The sequence below is a fragment of the Rhea pennata genome, chromosome 2, assembly GCF_028389875.1.
Source record: "Rhea pennata isolate bPtePen1 chromosome 2, bPtePen1.pri, whole genome shotgun sequence".
Taxonomy (NCBI): Eukaryota; Metazoa; Chordata; class Aves; order Rheiformes; family Rheidae; genus Rhea; species Rhea pennata.
The window spans coordinates 54,579,646-54,605,410 of NC_084664.1; the positions used below are offsets into that span (position 1 = coordinate 54,579,646).

At 45.8% G+C, this 25,765-nt stretch overlaps 1 protein-coding gene across 1 annotated transcript in view; it reads left to right on the plus strand.

The window, feature by feature from the left end:
- The first annotated feature begins 802 nt into the window (after positions 1 to 802).
- Positions 803 to 25,765, plus strand: part of EEPD1 (endonuclease/exonuclease/phosphatase family domain containing 1) — a 71,199-nt gene continuing 46,236 nt past the window's right edge. Inside the window, exon 1 of the mRNA XM_062567904.1 lies at positions 803 to 1,956. Coding sequence (XP_062423888.1) covers positions 1,103 to 1,956 — 854 coding nt within the window. The 5' untranslated portion in view covers positions 803 to 1,102. The remainder of the gene's footprint in view (positions 1,957 to 25,765) is intronic.

Here is a 25,765-nt window from a genome sequence, read left to right on the forward strand (position 1 = left end):
CTTTCTTTCAGTCTTCCTCCCCCTCCCTTTCAGTTACACCCACTGATTGTATTTAGGATTCACTGACATGGCAGTCACTCTTGTGTGGGCAGAGCCGAGCTAGTTTTAAACGCGCTAACTTGGCTACGGTGTGCTCTGCAGGCAGCAGCCTGGGACTCGATGCAGCAGCAGCAGCCGGGTGAGTACTTTTGGTGGCTTTGCTAGCGCTGGCGGCTGTGCCGCCGCAGCTCTCCGGCTGCAAACCTCCTGCAGGAAAGCCCGCGCGGGCACAGGGGTCTTAACCCGGCAGGGATTTCCCTGCTGAGCTGCGCGGCCGGGAGAGAGCCCAGCCGCGCAGCGGGCCGGGGATCACGGGCCGCGGCAGACCTGATACGCACGTCTAATATACCGGAAAGCGTGCGGCGGGGAATTTCAGCCAGGCAGAAAACCTCAAGGGTGTCAGCTTGAGATGTGCCTACAATCGAAACGGAAAAAAGGGAAAGAAAAAAAAGACGAATTTTTACACGGATGTACGAAAACATGATGTCTGCAACAGTAAAAAAAGAGAAACGGAGACGGCTGATGAGGCTTTTCCTTAGGTTGGAAAAGGAAAAGCCCGCTGCGCCCCGCCGGCCGCGCCGCGGAGGGGGCGCGCTGGGCGGCGCGGGGCGCTGCTCGGGGCCGCGCCGGGCGCCCGCGGAGCCGCGGCGGCGCCGCCCGGGGGCGGGCGCGACGGCGGCGGCGGCGGCGGCGGCTCCGCCTCGCCGGGCCGAGGGGCGGGAGCTCCCGCCGCGCTACGACTAGCGCGGGCGGGCGCGGGGCAGCGGCAGGAGCGGCGCCGCGGGGCCGCAGCGGAGCGGAGCGGGGCGCGGAGGCGGCACCGCCGTCGCCTCTCGCCGCCGTCCAGCGCGGAGGCAGCAGGCGGCTGAGGAGCCCCCGGAGGAGGAGGAGGAGGGCAGGGAGGAAGGGCGCCCCTCCGCGGGGTCTGACGGCGCCTGTCCTCTCCCTCCACAGGGTACCCTGCTGTCGCAGCCCGACGGTGCCCATGAGGCCTGGGCGCCGGGCGCCAAAGTCGCCCCTCGCCCAGTGCTGGTCCAGCACCCGCTCGCCGCGCTGAGGTGAGATGGGGGGCAACCTCGGGTGCCACCGCTCCATCCCCCGGGACCCCGCGGACCTGTGCCACAGCCGCAAGTTCAGCGCCGCCTGCAACTTCAGCAACATCCTCGTCAACCAGGAGCGGCTCAACATCAACACAGCCACTGAGGAGGAACTGATGACCCTCCCCGGCGTCACCCGGATGGTGGCCCAGAACATTGTGGAGTATCGGGAGTACATCGGCGGCTTCAAGAAGGTGGAGGACTTGGCGCTGGTGAGCGGCGTGGGGGCGGCCAAGCTGGAGCAGGTGAAGTTCGAGATCTGTGTGAGCAGCAAGGGCAGCTCCGCGCAGCACTCGCCCAGCTCCCTGCGGAAGGACCCCAGCTCCGAGCACCACCTCTCCGCCACTAAGATCAACATCAACACCGCCACTCCAGCACAGCTCATGAGCATCCGCGGCATCACGGAGAAGATTGCCAACAGCATCGTAGACTACCGCAAGGAGCATGGGCCCTTCAAAAGTATTGAGGACCTGGTGAGGATGAACTGCATTAATTCCTCCTTTCTGGGCAAAATCAGGCATCAGATTTTTGCGGAGCGGTCCCGGCCCCCTTCAACAAACACCAACGGTGGCCTCAGCTTCATGGCCAAGCCTCATCCCAGCCCCACTTCTTTGAGTCTCCAGAGCGAGGACTTGGATTTTCCACCTGGGGGCCCGACCCAGATCATATCTACTCGCCCCTCTGTGGAGATGTTTGGGGGCTTGAGAGATGGCCGACCCGTGCTGAGGATCGCTACCTGGAACCTGCAAAGCTGCTCCATCGAAAAAGCCAACAACCCCGGCGTGCGGGAAGTCGTGTGCATGACGCTGCTGGAGAACAGGTGAGAGGCGGTCCTTGAGCTGTAGGCCCAGCTTTGTCAGGGCTCTTAGCTGTTTCAGTAGTGTTGATTTTTTCCGTAGGATTTAGCACTGTAAAGACCCAGTCATAACCCCAGTACCTTGCGTGTCTGAAGTCCTGGGTTTAATTCTCGTAATTCCTTCCCGGGATTATTTGATGTTACCCACACCTGGCAGCAGTACCTTGGCTGAGACTTAACACTGGGGCTGTAATGAGTGTCCCTGAATAAAGCCATTATCCTTCTTAAAAGGTGGTGGACCTCACGCAGAAGTACACAGGTACTTCTGCACATCTGTCCTGGGAAGACTGAACGGTCTTCCCAGGCCTTTCCTTCAGTCGGTCACGTTGTGCCTGTTAATGGTTAGCAATCATTGCTGTGGTCAAGGAGTGATTCCCTCTGAAGGCAGGAGCCTCTTGAGCAAATCACATACTGCTTTCCTGCCAGAAGTCTGGATGGCATAGCAGGAGAAGGATTGCTCTGTGTATCTTGTGTTTCTAACAGTGTTTCTCCAAGCATCTTATTGCCACTCTCAGAGGCAGGACCCTGAGCTACCTTAACATTTCTCAGAGCCAGTACGGCAGTTTCTTAGGTATTTATTGTCAAGGTGAGGCTTTCCACCATCTTTTCTCTGGAAAGTTTTGTTTGTCTGGTTAGTCTTCTTAACCTCAGTGCAGTCCACTCTTTCCTTTGCCTTCCCTCCTCCGGTGAAAACTGCAAAAAAGAAAAATGCAAAAAAAGGGGGGGGGGATCAAACAACCTCCCCCCAAAGCAACCCCAGAGAAAAAGAGAAGGAAAAAAAATGTGTGTGGGGGGGGAGGAGGAAGCTGCCAAAACCTTAAGCGCATGCTGAGACTGGTTTGTGCAGTTTCCTACCAAGCGAGGGACGCCGCAGCTCGTCCCACGAGGGTGACACAAGCCCTGCCGAGCAGTCCCCGGTGGCTTTGCCGAACCAGAGGGGCTGTTACCCGCAGGTGTGCCAGCTGCAGGACAGCTGCCTGGGAGACCTGGCTGGTGTCGGGGTCACCGGGCTCCCCTCTACACCCGCGGCGGGCCGGCCCCAGGCGAAAGCCGCGCTTCTGAAACCCACCTGTGGGCAGTCAGCCAGCCCCTGATTTCAGTGAGTTTATGGGCACGAGCAAGATCGGCTTGTCCGGGCAGTGACTGGGCTGACCTTTGCTAATAAAAGTGGGACGGTGCTGCTGCTCTTTGTGGCTGGAAAGCTGAGACCTATTTTTGGCTAATTAATGGTGCAACAGAGCTGGGAATGTCTCTAAAGCACTATGTTGCTAAACTTTCTACTTTGTACCGAAACCTAAGGATGCAATAAGGATTTTGAAATAATTTTTGCCCTTTCCTGTCCATTTGTTAATTCTATCCCAGCTGATCTGTTGGGGGGGTTTTGTGGTTTTTGTTTGTTTTGTTTCTTTTCGCTTTGGCATTGAGAAGCTAACTCGTCTCCCTGTCTTCTCTTCAAACTTCCAGCTGGAAACTAATATGAATAGGTGACTCCCAGACCTCTGAAAAAGGGCTCTTTTAGGAAGAGGAAGTGCTGACAACCTGTTGTCTTTGGTAGTGCTGAGGGTTCCCCCTTTTTCAGCACTGTATTACGATACTGAATAACAGAGATTAGAAAGACAGTAGCAGTACCCTGGCATCCTGTGCTGCAGTGCCGTATTTGCGGTCTGTAAAACTCTGTGCTGTTTTCCTCCTGTGTTGCTGTGTGTTGCTCAGGAGCCTGATGCTTCGGCACAGGAAACACCTACCCGCCTTACAGCCATGACTGTGTTTGATAGCCAAAATGCAGCTGGTGATAGCCCAGCTTGGTGCATTCAGATGGCATGCCGGCTGTTTCAGCCTACCATCTTTCAGTATTCCTTGACTGTCCCCCTCCTCTATTTCATGTATCTTATGCTTTCCCCTTCACCATGGTTATTGCTGTTTCATTAAATAAAATCATGAACCAGCTGTGCTAGCTGGAGTGGATCTTAAGGTGAGGTCTTATGGAGCTGCTGTTGAGGAAAGAAGTATCTTTCATTCTCATAAATCTCAGCATTACAGGATTCTGAAAGAAAAAAGTGACATGATTCTTAGGATTCAATCTTGGGAAGTGTTAACTACCTATGACTTTTGCATCTTCAGCATGTGGACAGAAGAGGGAGGATAAAACGGGTTACCTATTAAAAAGGATAGGCAGATAAGGCGATTTATAAAATAAGCCTGCATTAGCCCAGGTTGGCCACTGTGTATGCAGAGCATGGCCCCAACAGTTTGTTTTTTCTCTCTGAGTGGTACTTTATCTCTGCCAACTTACCAAATAGGTACTTGGCTACACTGTGTAGTGTAAAAAGTCTCTTTGAAACTTTGAAGTTTTAGGTGAGCCTGATATAAATACTTTTTCCTGTTCCATTCCTGTTGCACAAATGTGTGCTGTCAATCTCGGAGGGAGAGTCTGGTGCAATTGCTTTCTGTGCTTCACCACATGTGTAGTAATGTGAGGAGCTGGAAAGAAATGAGAGAGCAACTCGCATCGACAGACGAGCCTACAGAAGTTTCCTGGGAAAGTAAATGTGGGAACAGAAAGATCAACACAATGCAGCAAAAAAGTATACATTGGGAAAAGTCTTACTCAGCACCTCAGGGAGCAGTGGAAAGGAATTTCCTCTTGCTGGTGCTAGTATTGCTGAAGTCAGTGGAGCTTTGCAGCTATAAAATGGGCTTAGCTGAGGTTGAATCTGGCTTTTTGTCCGTGTGTGAAATGAAAGGGCTCCCTCCCTGCTCCAGTCACGTACCCTAGAAACTGATTAAAATGACTTGCAAACTAATGCTTGCCCATGTAAATCAACCTCCGTTGATAATCGGTTAGGGAAATTCAGCTTTTGCTTCTTCCATAAAGAAACCACCACCACGCAGGTGCTTTGTAGCACTTAAGGCTAAGAAGATGGTCAGTGAGGTGCAAAGGTGAGCGTTCAGGGTGCTCTGCATGCTCAGTGGAGGGCCCACATTTGTGGCTGAAGTTTCCAAGCTATGAGCAAAGCTGTTGCCCAGTGGATTTGAAGGCTCTTTAGCCTTCGTTGCCTGCGTTGTGGGAGCACGTGCCTCCTGTCGATGCCTGATAGCTAAGGTACTTTGTGCACAGCCACGTCCACGCAAAAAAACACGTGCAGCAAGCAGTCCCATGTTGTCTCAGGAGCTGGAGTAAACTGTTGTGTCCTAGAATTGTTCTTGTTTCAGGGGTTGTCCCACACAGCTTTTTAAGCCCAGGAATGATTTAGCCCATGGCTGAATCAAGATGACTGTTATTTGAAAAAGGGTAAAGAGCAGTAAAGAATCTTAATCTGAGCAGCAGATTTTCATGCCAGTGGAAAGGCAGCTTTTACCATGACTGGTCTGCATCGGATAGGGTTGGGACCATGTGGCCTTGTCCTTTCAGGCACCACCAGCAGCGAAAATTGCTGTTCATTTCCAAGTGCAGCTGAAGATGAAGGTCTTCCCTTCTTCAAGCCCTGGATAGCCTCTGCACTGAGAACAGTTGTACAGGCAGGAGAAGGGACAGTGCCTTCGTTTACAGAAAAGGCAAGAAATCTTTACTTCATATTACTTAGAGTAATCTGCAGAAGGGAGGAAAAAAAATCCTCCAAGCTCATTCGCAAAAGTGCTAAGATTTTTTAAGAATAGCAGCAACGTACTCTAATTGCTCTAGCATCCCTTGTACTAAATCAGTAAGTGTGACTACTACTGCTAAGCTATTTTGAAATCCATTGCTGCAATACAAAAATAATGAAATACAGCAAGGCCCTCACCCTCTTCCTTATATTACAAAGATCTATGTTTATCACAGTATTTGGAGTGTAAGAGTGAAGTCTTTTCACTCACAGGACGAGAGAGTAATTTTAGAAGAGATTAACATGGTGAACACGGAGGTGAACGTGATACGTAATTGGATTAAAGATTCTAGCATGGAGTGAATTTGCCCAAACCTGCGACACTTCTGCAGATGTAGTTCAGCAAATCTGGGATTTGTTTAAAGCTTGTTAGAGCTGGCCTACCTCTGAGAGTGCAGACTGCCTCCTCCAGCTGCCCTCTACCCTCTATAAAGGCTGCTAACCTAAAGCAGTTTGCTTGTGGCTTGAAAGATTTAAAGTGACAGCTTGCGGTTTTGAGAGCTGACAGCGCAGCGGATAAATCAGTTGGTGAGGGGGTAGCGCAACAGTTGCATGAAACAAAAAGCCACGTGCTAGGTGTGAAACAGGGGGGGGAGGAAAAAATCAACAGTTTATTCTCACAGAAAAGCCGTAGTGTTAGGATGGCATGCAAAAAGGGTTAGCAAGTTCAGATCAAATGCCACAAACACTTTTTGGGGCGAGGTGAGCGGGAGGAGAAGCCCAAACAGAGATGTTTCCTTTGGCCAAGGGGGCACGGTTGCAGAGGTACAGCAGAGTTTTCTTGTGACCCAACTCCTAGGGAAGGGAACTCCATCTTTTCTTCATCCACAGCTGCCTAAACCTGCCCCTCCTGGCTGTGAACTGAGTTTCTGAGGTCCACTGTAGCATGTGATTGCCCTCTCAGATGTTGTTATGTGCTAAGAGCACAGGTTTATGATTGCGTCAAGAAATATGACATACATACAGGCATGTGTAACGCTGATTGATGCACTGACTGATGCACAGACTATGCTAAAGATGCATCCCTTAGTTTAATTGCGTACTTGAAAGTTTGCTAGTACCCAAGGGCAACAATTAGTTGCGTGTGCTTCCCAGCACATTTTGAGGGGGAGGTTTTCCAATTGATTTTTTTTAATGCTTTGTAATACTGACCAGAAACTTTGTGATCTTTGACTCTGAAAGCCAAAGCTCACACTCTCAAAAAGGAGCAGAAGTACCAAGGCTGCAGCTCAAGTTCCGCAGAGCAGCGCTGTGATTGCGGACGGAGGGGGACCTTCCAGATGCCAGGCAACGCTGCCTGATCTTTTACTCTGCCACTTGCAGCTTCTTGGAGACGTTCTCTCTTTTAGATGCAAAAAGTAGATATATAACAGAGCCTTAACACCTGTTGCAAAATTTTTTTGTAGCATAACAGAGACAAGTAGCAATGTAAAGTTTCTGCTTAATACTGATTTCTTTCTGCTCTTGGCTTAGCTTCTCTGAGAATAAGGCCTCTGTGATCAGTCTTTCAGAGTGTGTCAGCCCCTCGTTCTCCCTCCAGCTTTGCAACTGCTTAGCTGTTTTCACTTAGGTTCACCAAAAGTATAGCAGTCACTCAAAGATACTACATTCCTAGGCTTTTTCCAAGTTTCTGTGACTATCAGTGTTCCTACTAAGGGAAAGATGGGTAGAATTCAGCCCCAAATGGAGAGGCAGCAGCTAGGCAGCCAGTCCCTGTGTAACGCTCGCTATGCCGCCGGGTTTCCTGCCTCTTGCCCAACAAACTGCGAGGGGAGTGCAGGGGGGACAGCACATCCTGGGGGAGAAAGGGAAGGGAAAAGGAGAAATCCAGTCTTTTCTCATGTTCCTCTCGCTGGTGTCTATAGTAGTAATAACAGTGGTACTTGCATGCTCCAGAGGCTCAGCACCAGGTTGTATTTGCTATTTCTGTTCTGTCACTACAACTTGCAGTGACCCTGCAAAGCCCCGAGGTGTGCCTGTTTTATGTCTCTCTTCTTTAAATGTCTGTTTGTTTTTTCTCATACTAATAGTATGCTGGAGCGTTGCCAAGAATAATTCTCTTGCAATAAAAGATCAGGAAAGAGGCCTGGCCCAACTAACTTGACTGCGCTAATAAGTCTTAAACTGCAAAAGAACAAATACACCCTCCTCTACTTATGTAATATTTAGGAAATCCTGTCTCCTGCAACTTCAGGAAAAACTGGAGAGAAAAAAGGAATTTTAGATTGTATCTTCTGTTTATGTGCACGTTATGAAAAGATCTTTTTGAACAATATAAATGCAGGTGCATGTAAAGCCATCATTACTGTGGGATGTTGTTAATGTGTCTGGAGACAAAAAAGTTGGGGTGACTGAAGAACTGTTTGTTTTTGTCCTCTGCCTCTAAGAGACCAAAAATATTTTACTTACTGGGAGCCTGAAACTGCCTCCTGAACATTATCTGTCAGGGGAAAGCAACAAGATACTCGTGGGTGAGACCCTGTGTCACACCGTTGTCCAGTGAAATCCTATTGATTTATTCTAGTTCAGGATTTGGCCCGTTCTTTCTATACAGCAAATTGCGTGAAGGCTCTAGTGTTCAGGGCTGCAAAGCAGAAATGTCCCCGCGGGCGGCACAGCTTCCCTGCAGCACTGCTGCTGCCTGGGGCAGGAATCGCGGCCCCTTCCAAATTGCTTCCAGAAAGGGAAGGGATGTGAATTAATAACGTATGTTGCCCTTTCAAAACCCACGCGTGCTTCGTACGGACGCGATGCTGAGACCCTCTCTGTGGCCATCGCCTGCTGCTTCTGTAGGGAGCGGACCACTTACTCCTGGTGCTTTGCAGCTCAAGTCCTTTGAGGGGGAGATTGAAAAGCAGCGGGTGGACTTAGAGCAAGAGGGTGAAGGGTGTACACCACCCCGGTCCGTCCTTGTGGCAAGCACCGTGTCGGGGAAGGTCGGTGGCCCAGGCGGTCGGGAGGTCTCAGGGGTGGGCGCGCTGAGCTCTAGAGCGGTGCGATCCTGCTTGCCGTCTGCTGGTCTTAGCCAACCCGGCAGGTTTGGTGCAGGTGCCACAGCTTTCTCACTGGGACGTGATACCAAAATACAGGGCAGGCCCTTGAAACCTCCCCAGAGTGACCTTTCTGGGGAGTTCCTCTCCTAAAGGGTGACCTGGGCTTCTTGTTTATTTTAATGATCAACCGTCTCAGTGTATCTGTTGACCCTCTGAGAGGTGCTATTTAAGCAGCCATTTTAATCTGTGTATTAGCTTTAAAGGTGAGAATGTCACTGAAGAAATGGCTTAGTTAAAGGTCAATATATCCATTATAAAATAACTTATTTTTCTTTTTTCCCCTAATCTTAACGCTGTCACTGCTACTTGTGTCATAAAACCTGACTAAAATGAGAGATCAGTAGGGAAATCATTTGTCCATATTTTTTCCCGTCATGTAGACTTGGTACAGCTGGCGCTTAATGTCTGGATAGTTTCAATCTGTACCTTGTGAGCTCTTCTACGAGTTTATATAATGTTACTGGATTTCCCTTGCAGGTATTTTGGTAAATTGGAGCCACCAAATTACTTCTGCAGATTCTGCAGGGTTTGCTATATCCTGCAGAGCAAATATAAAGTGGATTGACTAGTTTATGCTAATAAATTGGGAAATTAGTAATCAGTGTTTTACTACCTGCTTCTGGATTGTAAGCAAAGGCCACAAGGCTATAACCTCATCCTGCTAGACTTCTCAGAAAACACATGCCACACAATTGTAGAAAACATCTTATGTATCTGTACATAAGACTGCATCCTGTAAGAAGAATCTTTAATGCTCTGTGGTTCTTTTGTAGTTTTGGCGATGACAGTACAAGGAACAGCAGTTTTCTAGCTTTGGCTTAAAAGGCGTAATCAGAACGTCTAATCTTAAAGGCAAAAGATGCTGCTTTGTTCTTGCCAGGAAAGAAGGAGTGGAAAGGAAAACCCAGGGACGATACACATGAGAACTAAATTCTGCAGTTCCTGAGAATGCATGAGTGTTTCCTCTTAGCTAGAGGAAAATACAGACTGTGCAACCAAATACCCATCTAGTTCACCAGTAACACTGATCTCCAGTCGTATTAAACAGGGACATTTAAGAGATCATCTCTTTTTGCACATGTAGCTGCACCCTTCTAACTGTGTTGGAGTCTGGATTGCCATGTTTTTCTTACCATTGTATTGATCTTTGGGACTCTTGCCTGAATAATGATGTCAAGATTTGGCCTGATGAGCAGAGAAAAGCAGATAGGACAGAGATTATAGGGCGCGTATCGCTTCTTTTTAAACTGTATTGTTCTTCATTGCGATGCAGGTGTACGCGCGCGCACGGAGGCAAAATGTCCTTACTGAAGTAATTACAACATGCCGCAGCAATTTCTTGACACCATTGTGTGGTGTGGCGATGGAGACAAGAACTGTGGCACATTGTTAATAACAGCGGTAAAAATAGGAACGCAGTAGCTTTTTCATTTCCAGATTTTTCCTACCTCAGAGACTATACTTTGTTTGAATAAGAGCTGGGGTAGAGATCACCTGTCTGTTGGAAAATAACACTGTTACGGGTGAAGGTGTTCGGGCGCTCGGTTGCTTTGCTAGCATGCGGGTGACCTACAGCGTACCTTGTCTTACCCTGGTATTAAATGTGGACGTGCTTTCCACTTTGCTTAAATCTTGTCCTTTCTTTCCTTTTCCTCGGCTTGGGCTTCGGTGATTCACAGCAGGATCAGAAACACCATATACGGTGCTGAGGACAATTTGGGCAGGGTGTCAAGAGTCCAAGAGTGGTAAAGAGAATGTGTAGCTGCGGTGAAAAAGATGTTCTCCGTTGAGAAACAGTTTCCTTTCACCGTTGGAGTATGCAGCGTATCCACTTCATGTTCGAGTCCAGTGTCATTTTCGAATGTTACAAGTATTTTAAATGGCTCAATCAACGGCAAGGAAGATCAGCGCTGCTGACCTCATTTCCACGCTCGCATCTGGGAGGGTTTTTAAAAGCGGGAGCCAAGGCTCAGCACTGCACTGCTATTTTTCAGTGCCTGCAGTAAAATTATTAAGGGCTAGTGATTAAAGTGATACTTGAGAAATACGGTTACCCTGGTTGTGCCCCACACATGTGCAGACATTCCTGAAGTCAAATTGTGTAAAAAAGGGTTAATTCGCATGGAAAAATACATTAGAGAATATATTGTCGTATATGCTAACAACGGTTGGGAAGATTGCAGTTACTAGACATGCTCCATCTGCACTGGAATAATTCCAGTAGCCAGTCTCCCATGACCTATATATTGATTTTTTTTTTTAATGTAGAAATTTTTGCAATCCCCCACATGCTGTACGTCCTAATGGACGCTATTCTAGGGCTTGTCGGTTCTTTGAAGCAGCTGTCTATACAGGATGACGCAGGGCCTTTTAGAGACACCTGGGTTGGTCTGATACTCGGAATTATCCAGAATAAAAGATTATTTCAGCGCTCCAGCCGAGCTAATTAACCTTATTTCCAAACATGGCTAATTAGCCTGGGAGTGCCGTGCTAAGACATCTGGGCTGCTTCCAGTGTCCCAGCCAGCTGGTATGGAGGGAGCCTATAGAGTTCCTCTCCCCAGCGCTGCCTTACGCAGCGTGGACGTGCCCTGGGGAACTTCTCTGCTATACAGGCAGTCTCCTCCATCCCTGTCTACGGCTGTGAGTCTGTTGTACGGGGGGGGAAAGTGCGGTGACGCCCTCCTGCTCTTATGGAGGGAAGACCCACAAGATAAAGCAACTGCTGGGAGCAGTTTTTGCCTTAGATTTATGAGGATGGAGATGATGATGAGGAGAAGAATTGGAAAATTTCCCTGTCCTTGTCTTTTTATATATATTTTTTATTCCTCTCTTTTTTAGGAGGAATTTCAGGTAAATTTCTCTGGCTGCTGTACAAATTTAGCTACAACAGCTGTCCAAACTGTTCACAGCTGAACTAATTTTTAACAGGTTAGTGAATAGCTAATTGATCAACAAGGATTTTGCTTTGAGGTGTTGCGGCAGGTTTCCTGCCCTAAATCCTTTGTGCTTACAATACCTTGTTAGTCATGCAAAAAATACATGATCCTTCTTTTTTTTAACAAGAGAAAAAGTGTAAACTTCTCCTGGGCATGGTATAGATTGGTTTAAAGTTTTACTTTGGAGATGTCCTTTGACTCTTCTGTATTTTTATAGTTTTTCCTTCTCTTCCTTGTTTTTTTGAGCCCCATACGCCTGTGGTTGCAGAATGCACATGCAGTCTGTCTTGCTCTTCGTTTGACGGTTTGTTCCAGCATTACTCACAGTAATTGCCGGTCAATAACCTCTCTGAGGTTTGGATCACGTAAACTTCAGTGAGTTTTCTGCTGAACTGGAAGTGGCGTGCTGTTGTAAACGCAGTGGATGCTGATTTACAACTTCTGTTTTTTGCTTTTTTTTATGTATTTTTTAAACCAAATACAATCAAGTTTTTCTCTGTCATAGCGCCACTGAATTTCAGGGTGTTACACCAGAAACAATTCTAACATGGTATTGAAAGATTAACCATAAAATACTCAAGTCTGGTGCGTGCAAGTTCCATGGGATTGCTATCAAACCTACTGGCTGTAGTGAATAAAATGACTACCTTATTTCTCCTTTTAAGCAGAAAAGATTTTGGAAAGAAACACAAAGTCCTGCAAGGAGGAGAGTCTTAGCTGGGGAAACCATACATCATTTGGTTTAAAACAGTTCGCATTTTAATCAGGGCAGCAATTTTCCAGAGGCGACACTGTACTGAGCAGGGGTGGTGCTTTCTGTGGAGGGCAGTGATGTGGTCCATCTGCCCAAAGGACACCGTGGTGAAGTCTTGAGCTGTCTTCCTCTTGTGGTGAGTGTAGGTGATGGGAAGGCACGGGCCAGCACCAAGCTGAGCACCACAACGCACGCAAGAGGAAGGACGCCGTGCTTGCCTGTTGAGATTTACCCACCATGGATAAAACATTAAAGCTGCTATTGAATGTAAGCATGAAAGTAAGTGCTATCAAAGAACAGGGACATGCTGCAACGGTACCTGACTAACTTTTGTAACCTTTACACTGACCAGCCCAAGTTTACCTATGATTTTGGCAGTAATGGTAGTGCAGTTCTTGGCTATCTACCTGTCTGTCTTCCTGCTATTACTTTGTACAGCTCCTCCCTTATCTCTAGCCGTGTTTACATACTCATTTCATCATCAGCCCAAACGGAGCTGCAGGCATTGCCAACTGTCCTCTGCATTGGCCTCCCTAAAGAAAAACATGCTGTTGAGCAACGAGCAGAATGGCATCATACCTTCGTTTTCTGCAGAAAGTTTGAGCACAAGAACAGAAGGCCAGAGCTGCGTAGAAAGGCCTGAGACGGGAATCCAGCTGATGGAAATTTGAGGTTTAGACCAGAACTGTAACCTGAACAGGGGTGAATGTGTTGGTACTGCTGACAGACAGCTCAGCTTTATTTCCAGCGTGTTTGAGGGATCTTGTGATAAACGTATCTGTTGGTTAGCAAAAACAGTTTGTTGTTTTAACTATTTCTGATTTCTCCTGTGCAAAGTAGCTCCACAGAAGAAGAAGTTGTGGCTTAAAGGCCAAAACAGTTCAGAGTCTGAACAGTCCTCAGAAAGCAATTCATGGATTTTATAGATACACATGGGCTGTTCCCTCACAGAGCTGTTGGCAGTAAAAATTCTGGAAACACTGCAAAGATTTTAATGCACAAGCAATAGCCACCTCTAAGTGTGAGGGTTTCCTATTTCTTTTTTTGAACTAAAAGCATTTGGATTTTACTGTGGTTTGATTAATTTCCCTTTCTGTTGCAAGAAGCTCCCAATTCCATTTTGGATTTTTTGGCTTAAAGTAAAGCATTTTTTTCAAGCAGCTGTATGCAAGAATGATGGTGGCTTTTTAAATTTCACATCTGTGTACCCAAATTCAGCAAAATGGAACCGAATGCAAGATGATGAGCTGTAATGTGTACATTACGGCATATTGGTTATCTGTAAGTTGAAAAGAAATTGTCTTACCAAAAATCGGCTCCATCTTGAACTGAAACTTCAAAGCTTGATCTTTTAACACAAATGTGACCCCTATCCTCTCTCCAGTCCTACTGAAGTAGTCTTTTCACTAGCTTCATTTGGCTTTTAAACAAACTGCCCTAGTTAATGGTCTCACTGCATCTTTAGCACTTGCAATTATTGCAAGTGTGTTCCCACCAAGCCTTGAGTTTTCAAGCCGTTAAGGTTAAATTATATTTCCTACCTTCCTACCAGGTAAGGGGCTTCAGTTTCCTTTGATCATCCATGATCCTCTCTCCAAAAAGCATCCTAACATTGTCTTGTGCTTCCAAGATGTGCTGCAGCATTTCTTTCTCCTCTTCTGAAGCCTCTGCCAGGCACTTTGAAAATCAGTCGCTTTTAAGATATCTCATGTTTCAGGCAAAACCTGCTTGAAGACTGCAGCTTTGTCTTTTAGTTCAGAGGACGTTACAAGCTGTTGCAAATAGAGGAGGCTCCCGTGCCACTGCTTTAGGAAAACCTAATGGAAAAATGTCCTTATGTTTTTTATTTGTTCCTCAAATGTCCTTAAAGCTTTACAGAAAAATACAGTCTTAACTTCCTGTTACTGTGTTGGACTTTGATTTTTTTTGATTTTTTTTTAATTTTCAAGAGCAGTTGTTTAAAAAGCATTTGCATGTACATTAGGAGTTTATCAGCACTTCTTCGCATTTTCTGCTCTCTTCTGCTGGGTGCCTCTAAGTATGTTATACTGATGCATGCTGGAGTGACAGTTTACAATTCCTGTTCCATATACATCTTATTTTCCTAGAGATAGTACCTTGAGACATTATCTTTATGAGGAAAAACCGTTGAATTTGCATCAAGAAAATTGTCTAGTCTTCTTCAACACAGAATACTTTTAAGACTGTCTCTTAAAAATAGAAAGTAGAGAAGGAATATCATCTTTGTCATGCTGGTATCTTCTGGCTTTCGTATGCAGATTAAATCCTGTTATCTGTAGGAGAAGGCCTGAGTTGTCCATGCAAGAGTCTTTGTGTCCCAGTTTTAAAAACACTGAATGGTACATTTTAGGGGACTGTTTGGCATCTCTGGTCAGATTGGTGCTAAATGTGAGTACTGTCTTTGTTGGTATGCAAGTATGATTCATTTTTATTTTTTTATGTATATTTAGGAACATGACAGTCTATGAGATTTTATTTCTGTTTTTAAGGGCTATTTTTCCTGTTCGTGAGTCACCGGATAAATAAAATCCGAAGACCTGATCAAGTGTTGTCCATAAACTTTGCGCATATGATTAGCTGCTGCATGACAATTTCATGTTATCCAGGAACACAGGGTCTTAGAGAAAGCATAGGGCTTTTTGCTTCTGTTTTTATTATTCCCAGTGCTTGGCTCAAGTTGTACCTTCCAGATTTGTTCTTCAGAACTGAGCTGCTCCTGGAAATGCTGCCAAATCCAAAAGTCACAGGACAGACACATCTAATGAGGAAGGTTCACCACATACTTTGAAATGTTAGTACTTGCCCATCATGTTCTACTGCTATAGGTTGTGAAATAAATGTTGCTTTGAGTGATTTTAAGACTTTGAAACAATGAGACTTGAGCCTGTTGCTAGCAGGGAGTCATGGTATTACAGTGAGGTGTATTAGGGAATAGTTCGGGGTCTGTGGAGAGGTCAACATAAAGCATGGGAATCACTTTTGTGCCAAGACATCTCTTTTCATTCATTTAGTGTGCGTTCCTCCTCCTGGTTCACGTGAAACGTTCTTCCCCTTTGTCCGTGCACTTATCTTAGCCCCTTCTTTCTGTGCACACACGGAGTCTAGATAAATTTCTTTCCCTTAATCTTGGAGCTTGCAGGGGACAGGGATTTTTCACAGGATTTGATTGGAGTGATTCTTCTGCCTTAAATCTTTTCTGATCCATTAAAATGCATTGCAAGACACGACTTCAGTGAGACTCTATCTGTTCCTGAACTTGCTCCTACTACCTTGGCAGTTAAACTCTGTTGATGCCAAGCAAGACTAGATCTAGGGAATTTTTTCTTAAATCTTCCCTGAATATATAGCATGCTGTTCTCTGGGGGTATTGCTAGGACTGATAGATCTTTCTCAGCTAGTATAATTTCTTTTAGTCTCCTTCTGGGTTGGGCTATGCCTGTTGATACCTGCGGAGACTCTGGCTATCCTGCCTAGATAAGCAGTGAGGATGGGAGGGACATGGCTGACCATGTGCCTTCTTGGGCACTGTAGGCCAGGTCTGCTGGCAGCAACTCTCCTTCGCTGCCCCAGATAAAAATAATTTGCCTCTAAGTGTATGGTGCGAGGCCTAAGTCCCATGAAGATTTCCAGTGAGGCCATGAATTAGCAGAATAGAGCAAGAATCATTAAAACCTTGCTCCTTTTATTGCCACCTGAACTCTAGTAGGGAAATGGGTTTAGATTTGGCAAAATATTGTTTAATATGGCATCTTTGTACAGCTTGCTTATTCCCCATTTCCATCCTCTTCAGTCAATCACTTCTGTGTGTTTCCTTTTCCTTGTCACTCGAGTTTTACATTCTGTTTTCCATACTGTCATTTCTTCTTATGGGTGAGATAATACACCTAATATTTTACTATTTTACTATTGTCTCTAGGTATTATATCGTTAGTCCAATTGCTTTTACAGAGTACTTGTATGGCTCAACTTTAGGAGGCAGTCATGCTAATAAAACTTGCATGAATCACACATCTTAAATGATTTGAAATGCTTTCCATAGAGCAACGATTAGATTATCCTCAGAATGGCCAAGAAAAGAGAATGGTAACAGTGCTGTAAATGGGTTATAAACTCTCCTTCGTGTACTTCATAAGGCTGCAGGTGCATAAGTACCATTGAGAAGAATCACCAGAGCCCTGTTTATATTGCTTTCTGCTAGCAATGTAGCTTGGATGGTAGAGAAAATCCAATACTGAATCCAATAAAATAGTTACCAGGAGTTATTATACGGTGTTCTCAACTTGTGCTTACTAGGGGTGTCCGTATTGCGTTCTTTGCCATTTTGTTGTCCGTTTTTTTGTGGTGTTACCACCAGCTCAGTCTGGAGAGGAATGTGGCCTGGGGCACAGCTGAGCTGGGTCAGGCATGGTGTCAGTATGGCTGGCAGGACAGCAGGGTGAAGATACAGGGAACATCTTTACAAGCGTCCACGTGATTCTGTTTTATATCATGCACATAGTTTGCTAAGAGTACTTTATCCACCGTGGAGCTCCTTACAAAACATGGAAAGCATGTACAAAACTGCATGCGGCGTAACTTTGCACTGCTCATAAAACACTATATCCTCCTGTTGTCCCCTTCTAAAATATGATCGCACTTCAGCTTTAATATTTAGAGAGCTCTGGTTCTGGCTAAGCTGGCTTTCTCATTCCCGCAAAAGACCTGCGTTTCTAAGATGGTGTCGTATCGAAGCCTCTGACCTAAATAAGGTTAAGAATCTGGATGACACAATTAGCTCTGAATGCCTGAAAAAAGCTAAGCTCAGGCCCCTGTTCTTTGCATTCACAGGGACTGTCTGTGTGCAGGACACTGCACTACTCTTACATCCTTATGCTTTAAAGGCCAGTCTTATGTCCAGACATCGCCGAGCCTGGCACACAGGGGTACTGTTGGACTGGGAAGCTTTCAAAACTTCTTCCTGTGTGTCATTGTCAAGTTTGAAGCTGGGATTGCTTCCAGCTCCCTGAAGACACTCTGACATTGTTTCTTCCTAATCCCTTCCCCCTTCCAGAATATGGTTTTTATGGAGGCTAGCATGTTGTGTTGTTTGCTTTCTATGCCGAAACACAAGCAGCAGTTCATGGGAATACAGTAACCCTGAATTAGCTATGAGCCAAGGCAGAGTGCAGTTATATGGTGTGATGGTGGTACGAGTGGTTGGCTTGCGATGAGGCCTTCCTACCAGGGCTGGCTCACGGCACCACACAATTTATCTCCTTGCTGGCCTGCCATCAAGACGCACAAATGTTTAACAGTGCAGGCTTTCTGGTTTTCAGCATGGAGAAATGACACTTCCCCCTTGACCTTGCTGCAATCACTCCTGGATAATTTGCTGCTGTTTGCTATTTCTTTTTGTCTGTCTGTGTGCAGATATTCAGAGGAAGTGAAGCGGTTGCTAGAATAAAATACTAGAATATATGGAGCCAGCCCTTTCTTTGCCAAACTCAGGTACAATAAGAGAGAGAGAGAGAGAGAGAGAACACGGTAATGAATTTATATGTATGCAATCGTCTTTAAGTATACATTGCTTAGTGCAGGAATTTGGCCTTAGAAGTTTGGACGCTATTATTGATAAGACAGTTGCCCTGAGATGAACCCACCTAAACCTGGAGAGCAAAGCTACTGTTCCAGATTAGTTGGTACAGTTCTTGCAATGTTCCCAGGCTTAAGGGGACAAAACAAACACAGGATGAAGAGGGAATTTATCCTGGATAAATTAATTCAACTTTTCCTGCCTTCAACCGGTCATCAGGAGCTGAGGTGAAGTTAAGATTTCTCCCAGTACGCCAGACGGTGCTTCTGCTCGCTCTGTTTCCCCCGTTCCCCGTTCTGGTATTATTAGCCGTGGGTGTTTGGAGTGCAGGCGGTATTGATCTGAGGAGAGAGAAGGCTGGGGAAGGATTCAAGCTGTGGCCCGTGGTGCGCAGAGGTGATAGAGGAGCTGAACTGCACGGGTGGATAGTTGTAACTCTTCTTCAGGGTGTCTTCTTCTGATTTTTGGAACGTATAAACGGCTTTACCCGTGCATCCCGACTCCGCTGGCTGCGGAGAACTGGTTTGTCTTGCGATGGCGGGGGCAAGCAGCAGCCCGAGAGCCTCGCTCTCCTCGCTTAGGAAACCGCGCGGTTTGCACGCCCCGTGAGCGATGTCCTCAGTGCAGAGCTGGCAGGGAGGTCGTTTGTGGCAACGCTGACTAACGCTTCTCAGCGGGGGTTTTCCAGTCCGCGGGGGTGAGGTGTGCAGTGTATCTGCAACTGCCTGCATGTGCCCGCTGTGCCTGCCTGGACTGCCAGGCTTCGCTGCACGGGAGGGCTGGCGGTTTCCTCGGGGTTCCCACCGTGTCGTCTGGGGCTCCGGGCAGAGAGAGGGCTGTGCCACCGGACCCGGAGCTGGCTCTTTGTAACGAAAGAAGAAGCATCCAGGCTGAGCAGATGCGTCAGTGACCGCTCATCCGCTTTTTCCGTGCACTGCTTCGTCTGATCATCCCGGCTATTAACTTGTGCTTCTGTCCTGCAGTAAAGCTTTTTGCCTGACCTATTTTTTGCTCTGCTCTTGAAAGAGGAAAAAGAAAATCTGGAATGCTTCTGTCTGAGGCGTTTCACCCTGCCTTTAAAGGAAGGTTCTCCTTAGCACTTTCCCCGTTGTGATTTTTGTTGTGAGCTGGCGCGTTTTGTCACCTCATCCTCATGTTCCCCTAAAAGAAGGGACGACCACTGCCCCTTTCCTTGGTAGCCTTCCCTCCCAAAGTGTACTGCTCTCCTTGTTTTCCCGTGGCACTATACATGCATTTGAAAGAGGGATGCTGTCTCAGGCAGCACTGCTCAGGCTCACGCGTGACCAGGGAACTGACCCTCCTCGCCTCGCTCTGCACCCTGCAGACCGGACGGTAGACTGCTTTTGCCCTCCAGTGGCATCCAGGAACTGATCCTATCCCTCCGCTCCTTCAGGACTCCTTCCTCCTTTTTTTCTGAGGTCCTTTCCCTGAGGATGGTGCTGCTTCACAGTGACCTTCTTCAGAATAAGATGTCAAATTGCAGTCTTGCCCTCAGCATTTTGTCTTCAGTGAAGTACCGTGTGCTTGTGGCCACTGGCATTTTTGCTTTTTTCAGGACCTCTGTCATGGCTGGTCTTTTACTTGTGACTCTGTGGCTTGAGGCTTTTGGGGAGGGGAGCATTACATATATGCCACCACAGCAGCATTGCCACAGGAGTAACATTTGATCATTTAAACTGATGAAAGCTTGGTGAACATCCAAAGGGTCAGACCCCAGTCTGTTGTATGACAAAGTCATCACCATATTCTCCAAGAAGCATTGCCTTAGGCCAGCCTTCTTCTTCCTGCTCCTCACTTAGAGCCTGCATCAGGGCATTGCTGCCACCACGAAGTTCCAGGTGCTTCGGCTCCGCTGTCACCGCGCTCAGCCAGCCGCCAACCTAGCATGAGCACGGGTGCCACCTGAGATGCTGCTCTGGAGGCTCTGCCTCCTCAGGATGAGGCTGGGAGCTCTGTTTCTCACGGGGTGTTCTGGCCTCAAAAGCAGCCCCATCACGGTGCTCCCGCAGAGCGTAGCCACCTCTTTATGGCCTTCTAGGGTATAAAGCTGGATGTTCTCAATATAAAGCCCAAGGTGTTTTTTCAAAGGGCTCCAAGAGTCTGGAACTGGCTTTCCCAACATAGTCAAAAATAGCCCAGATAAGGGGTGACTTTGGAGTGCCCGGAAAGGGACACACGATTCTGGAGGTGGCCAAGACTGGTTCCAGCAATGACAAAGCAGCAGAAGGCAGTTTTGTTGGGCAACTGGCTGATGGAAACCCTGTTAATGTGCTTTGTTTTAAAGCTTTGGAGACTTTTCTTGGTTTGTGGAATTAATGGTTTAGAGAGGCCTCAGTCGCCTTGTAAGCCCTGCATATCTGCCTGGAAACTTTCTGCTGTGTCAAAGTAAATGGCGAGGAGAATTGTTAATTGGCTCATAAATGAAAAGGGATTGGAGGTAGAAGCCTTGAATTTGGTGAAGGAGGAGTAAATAGGAAAACAAACAAAACGCGTTTAATGCAAACAGGCTGTGGAAGAATGCTCTGGTGATCTCCCATGAGAAGTCCAGTAAACTCTGTTAACCTTTCTTACACTGCTACTTGCATAATGTCAGGCTTTTCCTTTTCTTCTGTTTTTTGTTGTTGTTGTTTTTTCCCCCTTCTCTTGCTTACTCTAATACAGAGTGTGTTTGGTGGGAGCTATTTTTGTCTCTTCTCTATGAAGCTGAAAAGACATGTGTGTGTTTGCTTTTTTTTTCTTTTGCCTAACCAAAGGAGATAAGAGAACTTCCTCTTATTAAATCCTGTGGCAATGCAATCTCGACCACGTAATATCCTACTGAATTGAGGCATGCTGAGACATCTGCCTTTGGCAATTTTTATTTTTATTAGAGAGAGACAGTGTTTCTCTTCTTTAAACATGAATCCTAGTAACCCCTAAGATGTCTGGCTGGATGCGTGCCTGCCCAAGGTTACTTCCGTTCAGCAAGTTCACTGTGCCCAGAGTTCACGGCAGGCTGAATCCACTCAAAGGCAAAGCACCTTAAACATTTGCAATATGCAGCATGAGTAGTGTGAAGAGGAAGATGACAAGAATCTTTTATTTAATAAAAGCTCTTTTATATATGACTCGTTTAAAAACTTTTAAAAGTTATTTTTCCCACCCACTCCTCCCAACCTTTTAAAATTAGAGGACTTTTTGGTTTTAAGTTCAGCTGTGTTGGCTAAAAGAAAACCTTCGGTGACACAGCTGACATGGCACAATCATGTTTTTCATCCCTTATTACACTCCTGGTAAAATATATATGACAGTTTCTCCTTGCTTTAGAGCCTGAACCATGCACTAAAACTGGTTAAAGAAAATTCCCCCATAGACACTTACTGGCTTAATATACTTAATGGTCATTTTTATAATTTTTTCTGTAGTAAGTGGTTATGTACCTGTGTACTGAGACAGGACACCACATGACTTTGCTCCCCTGTGGCAATTTACAGGCATCTGTGTTTAATAGTAGCTGTCTGATGAAACGAATATCCATTTCTCTCCTCCCAGCCTGCTGGATTCAGGCTGCTGTGTTTTTGTTAAGATTTTTAGTAGTATATTTATTTATTTACAACAACTAGTGCATGACCTTTTAAGAGCATGCTGTAGTTGTTTAGTGTTTCGGGATTTATTTGACACACTTAGAGAAAAGAGGCAGCCTAAAATTTTGCTGCTTGCATGAATCCTGCTGAGGAGGAGACATTTGCTGTTTGTTCCCTAGGCTTCTAACCTGGCTGTGTTCATCCATGTGCTCTACAACAAAATAAATCTGCTTCTACTAGACTTATTTTGCAAAGTAATGGGAAATGATGGCTAGATTTCCAAAGGAAATTTTAAGTTTCCCATATGCCCCATTTCTAAACACTGATAAAAGACATTGTAGGCTTCTGATTGTTTGCTTGATTTTTTATTTATTTATTCCTACCTACCTTCCCCATCCCAAGTAATCCTCCCCAAACCATTGTTTTTATCCTCAAACTCTCATCAAAGTTAAAGCCAGGAAATATTTAGCCATGTCAAAAAAGGGGAGGAGAGAAGGGCTGTTATAAAAGTCAGAGCAATCAAATCCAAAGAGGAGAAAGTATACGCTAAAGCAGTAAATAATGTATTAAGGTTTTCCTTAAATCTGAAATAGGAGCCAATTATGCTAAAATTAGCACTTATATAATGCTTATGCTTTTATGCACTTCAAAGGAGGCATTAAAAACTGAGGTGGTCTCGGAGGACAAGGCTATGGCCTGGGATTGTAGCCACCACGGCTCTACCTCATCTCCGTATCTGATGTGATATTGGATGAGTGACTTCAGATCTCTGCAACTTCAGGCATGTTTTCAGCATCACCTAGGAGCTAGATGCTCCCCTATGGGTGTTTGTTACTCTGCCTCAGCACCCCGAGCTGATGCAGGTTAATCTGGGTGCTTCGTGTCTATGAAATGTCTTGGCTTGGCTTGAACAGCTGCTGCATGTTGTTTACTGAGCAGGAGTGGTGACAGCTTAAACCACTTTATTTACAGTTTGCAGGAGAAAGTCTGACTTTGCCCTGGCTGTCCGTTTGTACACGTTAGGGAAGATGCCGCTTGCCTTCTTTGTAAAGCACGTGGAGACCTACAAATGATAGTTAAGGCGTTGTTGTTATTAATATTACCACGAAGACTCTAACGTTAAAATATCCTGGTGGAAAAGCTGCTTGTGTGGCAGGGAAGTGGCTTGGGGAGAGGTGTGCGAGACGCCTGCCTTTGGCGCGTGGTTCAGCCGCTCTCTAACGCGTTCTCCTGCCTGCCTCGGGAGCTGGATCGCTGTCAGCGCGCTTATTCCGGGCGAGTGGAGGTCGACGGCAGGGCTGCCGTCCTGGCTTTGGGAACCAGGCGTGCGGGCAGCGTGGCGTGTCGCTCAGTTGCTAGGCTGCCCTGCCAAACGCTTCTGATAACGTCCAGCCTTGCTGCGTGATTCCTTCTGCAGCGCGATAGCTTATCAGCTCAGATCGCTTGGAGACTGACACTGCAAGGCATTTAGTTTTTTCATTACTGGGACAAATGAATTTGTCACAAAGAGGTGGGAAAGTCATGACTGATGCCCTTAAACTAGCATAAACTGTTCTAGAAACTACATGTGGTACTGATTTCATTGCTATTCTGGCCATTAGCCTCAAGGCTTAGGAGCCTTCGGTTTGACGGCGCTGTTTGAACTTGGGTAGAGAATCACTTTTCATTTTGACGAAGGAAAAACTAGCTGTGAGGTGCTTTGCTCCTGTGTACAATCCTCAGCAGCAGGAAAGCCTTTGCTGTGCGTCCCACTGCCCGTGGTGGTTTTTGCAGTTGTTCACTGAAAGACGTTTAATCAGCTTTCACAACGGGATCCGTTATTGCTATCTAACCTAATCTGATCATGGGCCCGTATGACATTTTTTAATTGAAACTTAGTATTCCATGCATAAATAGTCCACAATTTAAAACTTTCCATGATATCTTCCATGATACTAACTTTTGTTTTGCATCAGTAGTGTAGAAGAGAGCAATAGATCTTTTTAATGAGGTTACTTAACTGAGGTGCATTCTGCTTTCAGAGTCACAAAACGCTAGAACAAAAAGACTGCTGTGATAAGTCAATGTAAAATAAGTCAACTGTGGTATTTTTTAAGTATATATTAGATGAAGGAAAAAGCCTCAGCTGTGCCTTCTTCAAGAGAGAATTTTTAACATTGCGCATTAATAAGCCCATGTCACAAAATATCATACTGGTTAAGAGCTAAGCAGAAGGTCAGATAAAGGATTATATCCCTTGTTCCTGAAATGTGACTCACATTGCTATGGTTTCAGGGTGCATGAGACATCTCTTCTGTAATATTTTCAGTCAAAGTTTCACAAGGATACACAATCTTCTATGGAAAACATTTTCAATTTTGGCAACAGTTCACAGTCCAGAAAGCTTGGGAACCACCAGTGACAGCGGTAACATCCAGTTAGGCGAGATCAGGGGTTTAAAAGCAGAGAAGCTGCTTGGCCCTTCCACTACATAGCTCGCTCTGTTCTCCGAAGAATCTGGCACAGGACGTTTTCAGATGAAATTGTACATTACTTGGCCCATCTCCCTGGTCAGATAAACCTATTGCTATGTTCAGCAAAGATCACTGTTGCAGTATTTAATTGCTACATAAAGTAATATAAATTATCCTTTAAGATGGATAATGGATTATTATGCTCTACACTGGTATGTAACTTGGGGGAGTGGCTGCCGTGACAGATGTCCTTCAATCCAGAACAACCCAGAGAAACTTGGCTGGGCCGACAGAAGCCTCATGAAACTCAACAAGAAGTGTAGAGCTCTGCAGTGTCGGTGAAATAATGCCATGCTTTGATATAGGTGGGCAATCAGCTGGCTCAAGACCTTCAAATCAGACAGGAGAAAAAGCTTCCTTAGAAGTTGCTGCAGCACTGGAATAGGCTGTCTGGAGAGGCTATAGAGTCTCCATTTCTGGAAGTTTTCAAAACTCAGCTAGGTAAAGCCACAGCTGACCTCGTGACAGTCCCGTGTTGCGTAGGCTGCTGGTCTAAGTCATTTCCAAAGGTCCCTGACCAACTCTTCTGTGTTTGTGATTCTGTAGTACTGGATGTCACTGTTCTGTAGTACTGGACGTCGCTCCTGAAGTACATGAGTTCAGGAACTGAAGTTCATAGGGGTTTCTTCTCTCTACCATGCTTAGTTTCTAGGAATTTTCTGAGATGTAATAGAAAAAAAGTGACTGGCAGAACTCTCTGAAATGAGGCATAGTCTGCCCTGCTGTACATTTATGTTGCAAACTTTATTTTTGAGCAGTCCCTCTCTTTTGCTCGGTTTAGCCCGGCTAGAAAATTCTGCCAGCGTAGTGAGCAGGCTCTGCTTCTAAGATAGCAGTTGGCTGAGACAGTGCCGATTCAGCCAGTTTTCCTGACTTTGAGAATTGAGGAAGGATTACATTCTCTGCTGGATTAGAGTTACAGATATGTGATGCATCCTTTGAAGGTTTAAATCAAAACCTTTGAATGTTATTCTGGTACTGAGAGCAAAGGCTATACAAGGTTGTGACTTTTGGCTAACCTGAGGCTTAAGTTTCATGTAACCCGTATCACACTTCAAAGTTATTATTACAGTAAAAACAGCTGGATGGATAGCAAGACCATCTGGTTTACTACTTGGATTAATGTTATAAGTGGCACTCCAAATGCCCCATAAGCTAAATTCCCTACTCTGACTAATGCAGTATCATGGGATGTTGTAGAGGAACCTGGTAGGATACTTTTGTAATTAAGTTTGGGAAAGAAAGCTTTCAACTTTTCACTGCTGTATGGCAGTTGGATTTCTTATTTGATCTGTGTTTTCTGCAGGCTCTTGCAGATGTAACATCAGCAGGAGCAGGCAATGCATGTTTGAGGAAGTAGTGACTGAGACCGATACATATTTTCTGACAACAATATGGTTTGCATTCCTGGTGACCTAAGAGTGTAGCTTCTGAGTAAAGAAACTTCCTGATGACTTGATGTCAGCTGCACTTGTAGGTCATCTTATTATTTGTCTTCAGTGGCATTTCTCAAACTGGAAAACTTGGATGTATGTGAAAGGGAAGAGAGTCATATTTACTAGCATATGTGCCTGCTTTTTTTTTTTTTTTCTTGGCAGTTTTATTATTTCTTTACTTCACCCTTTGCAGTGAGCAGCTGACCTCAGTTTCAGGAGGTTGTGTCTGTTCATATTTCCACAAAGCCGGGGTATCG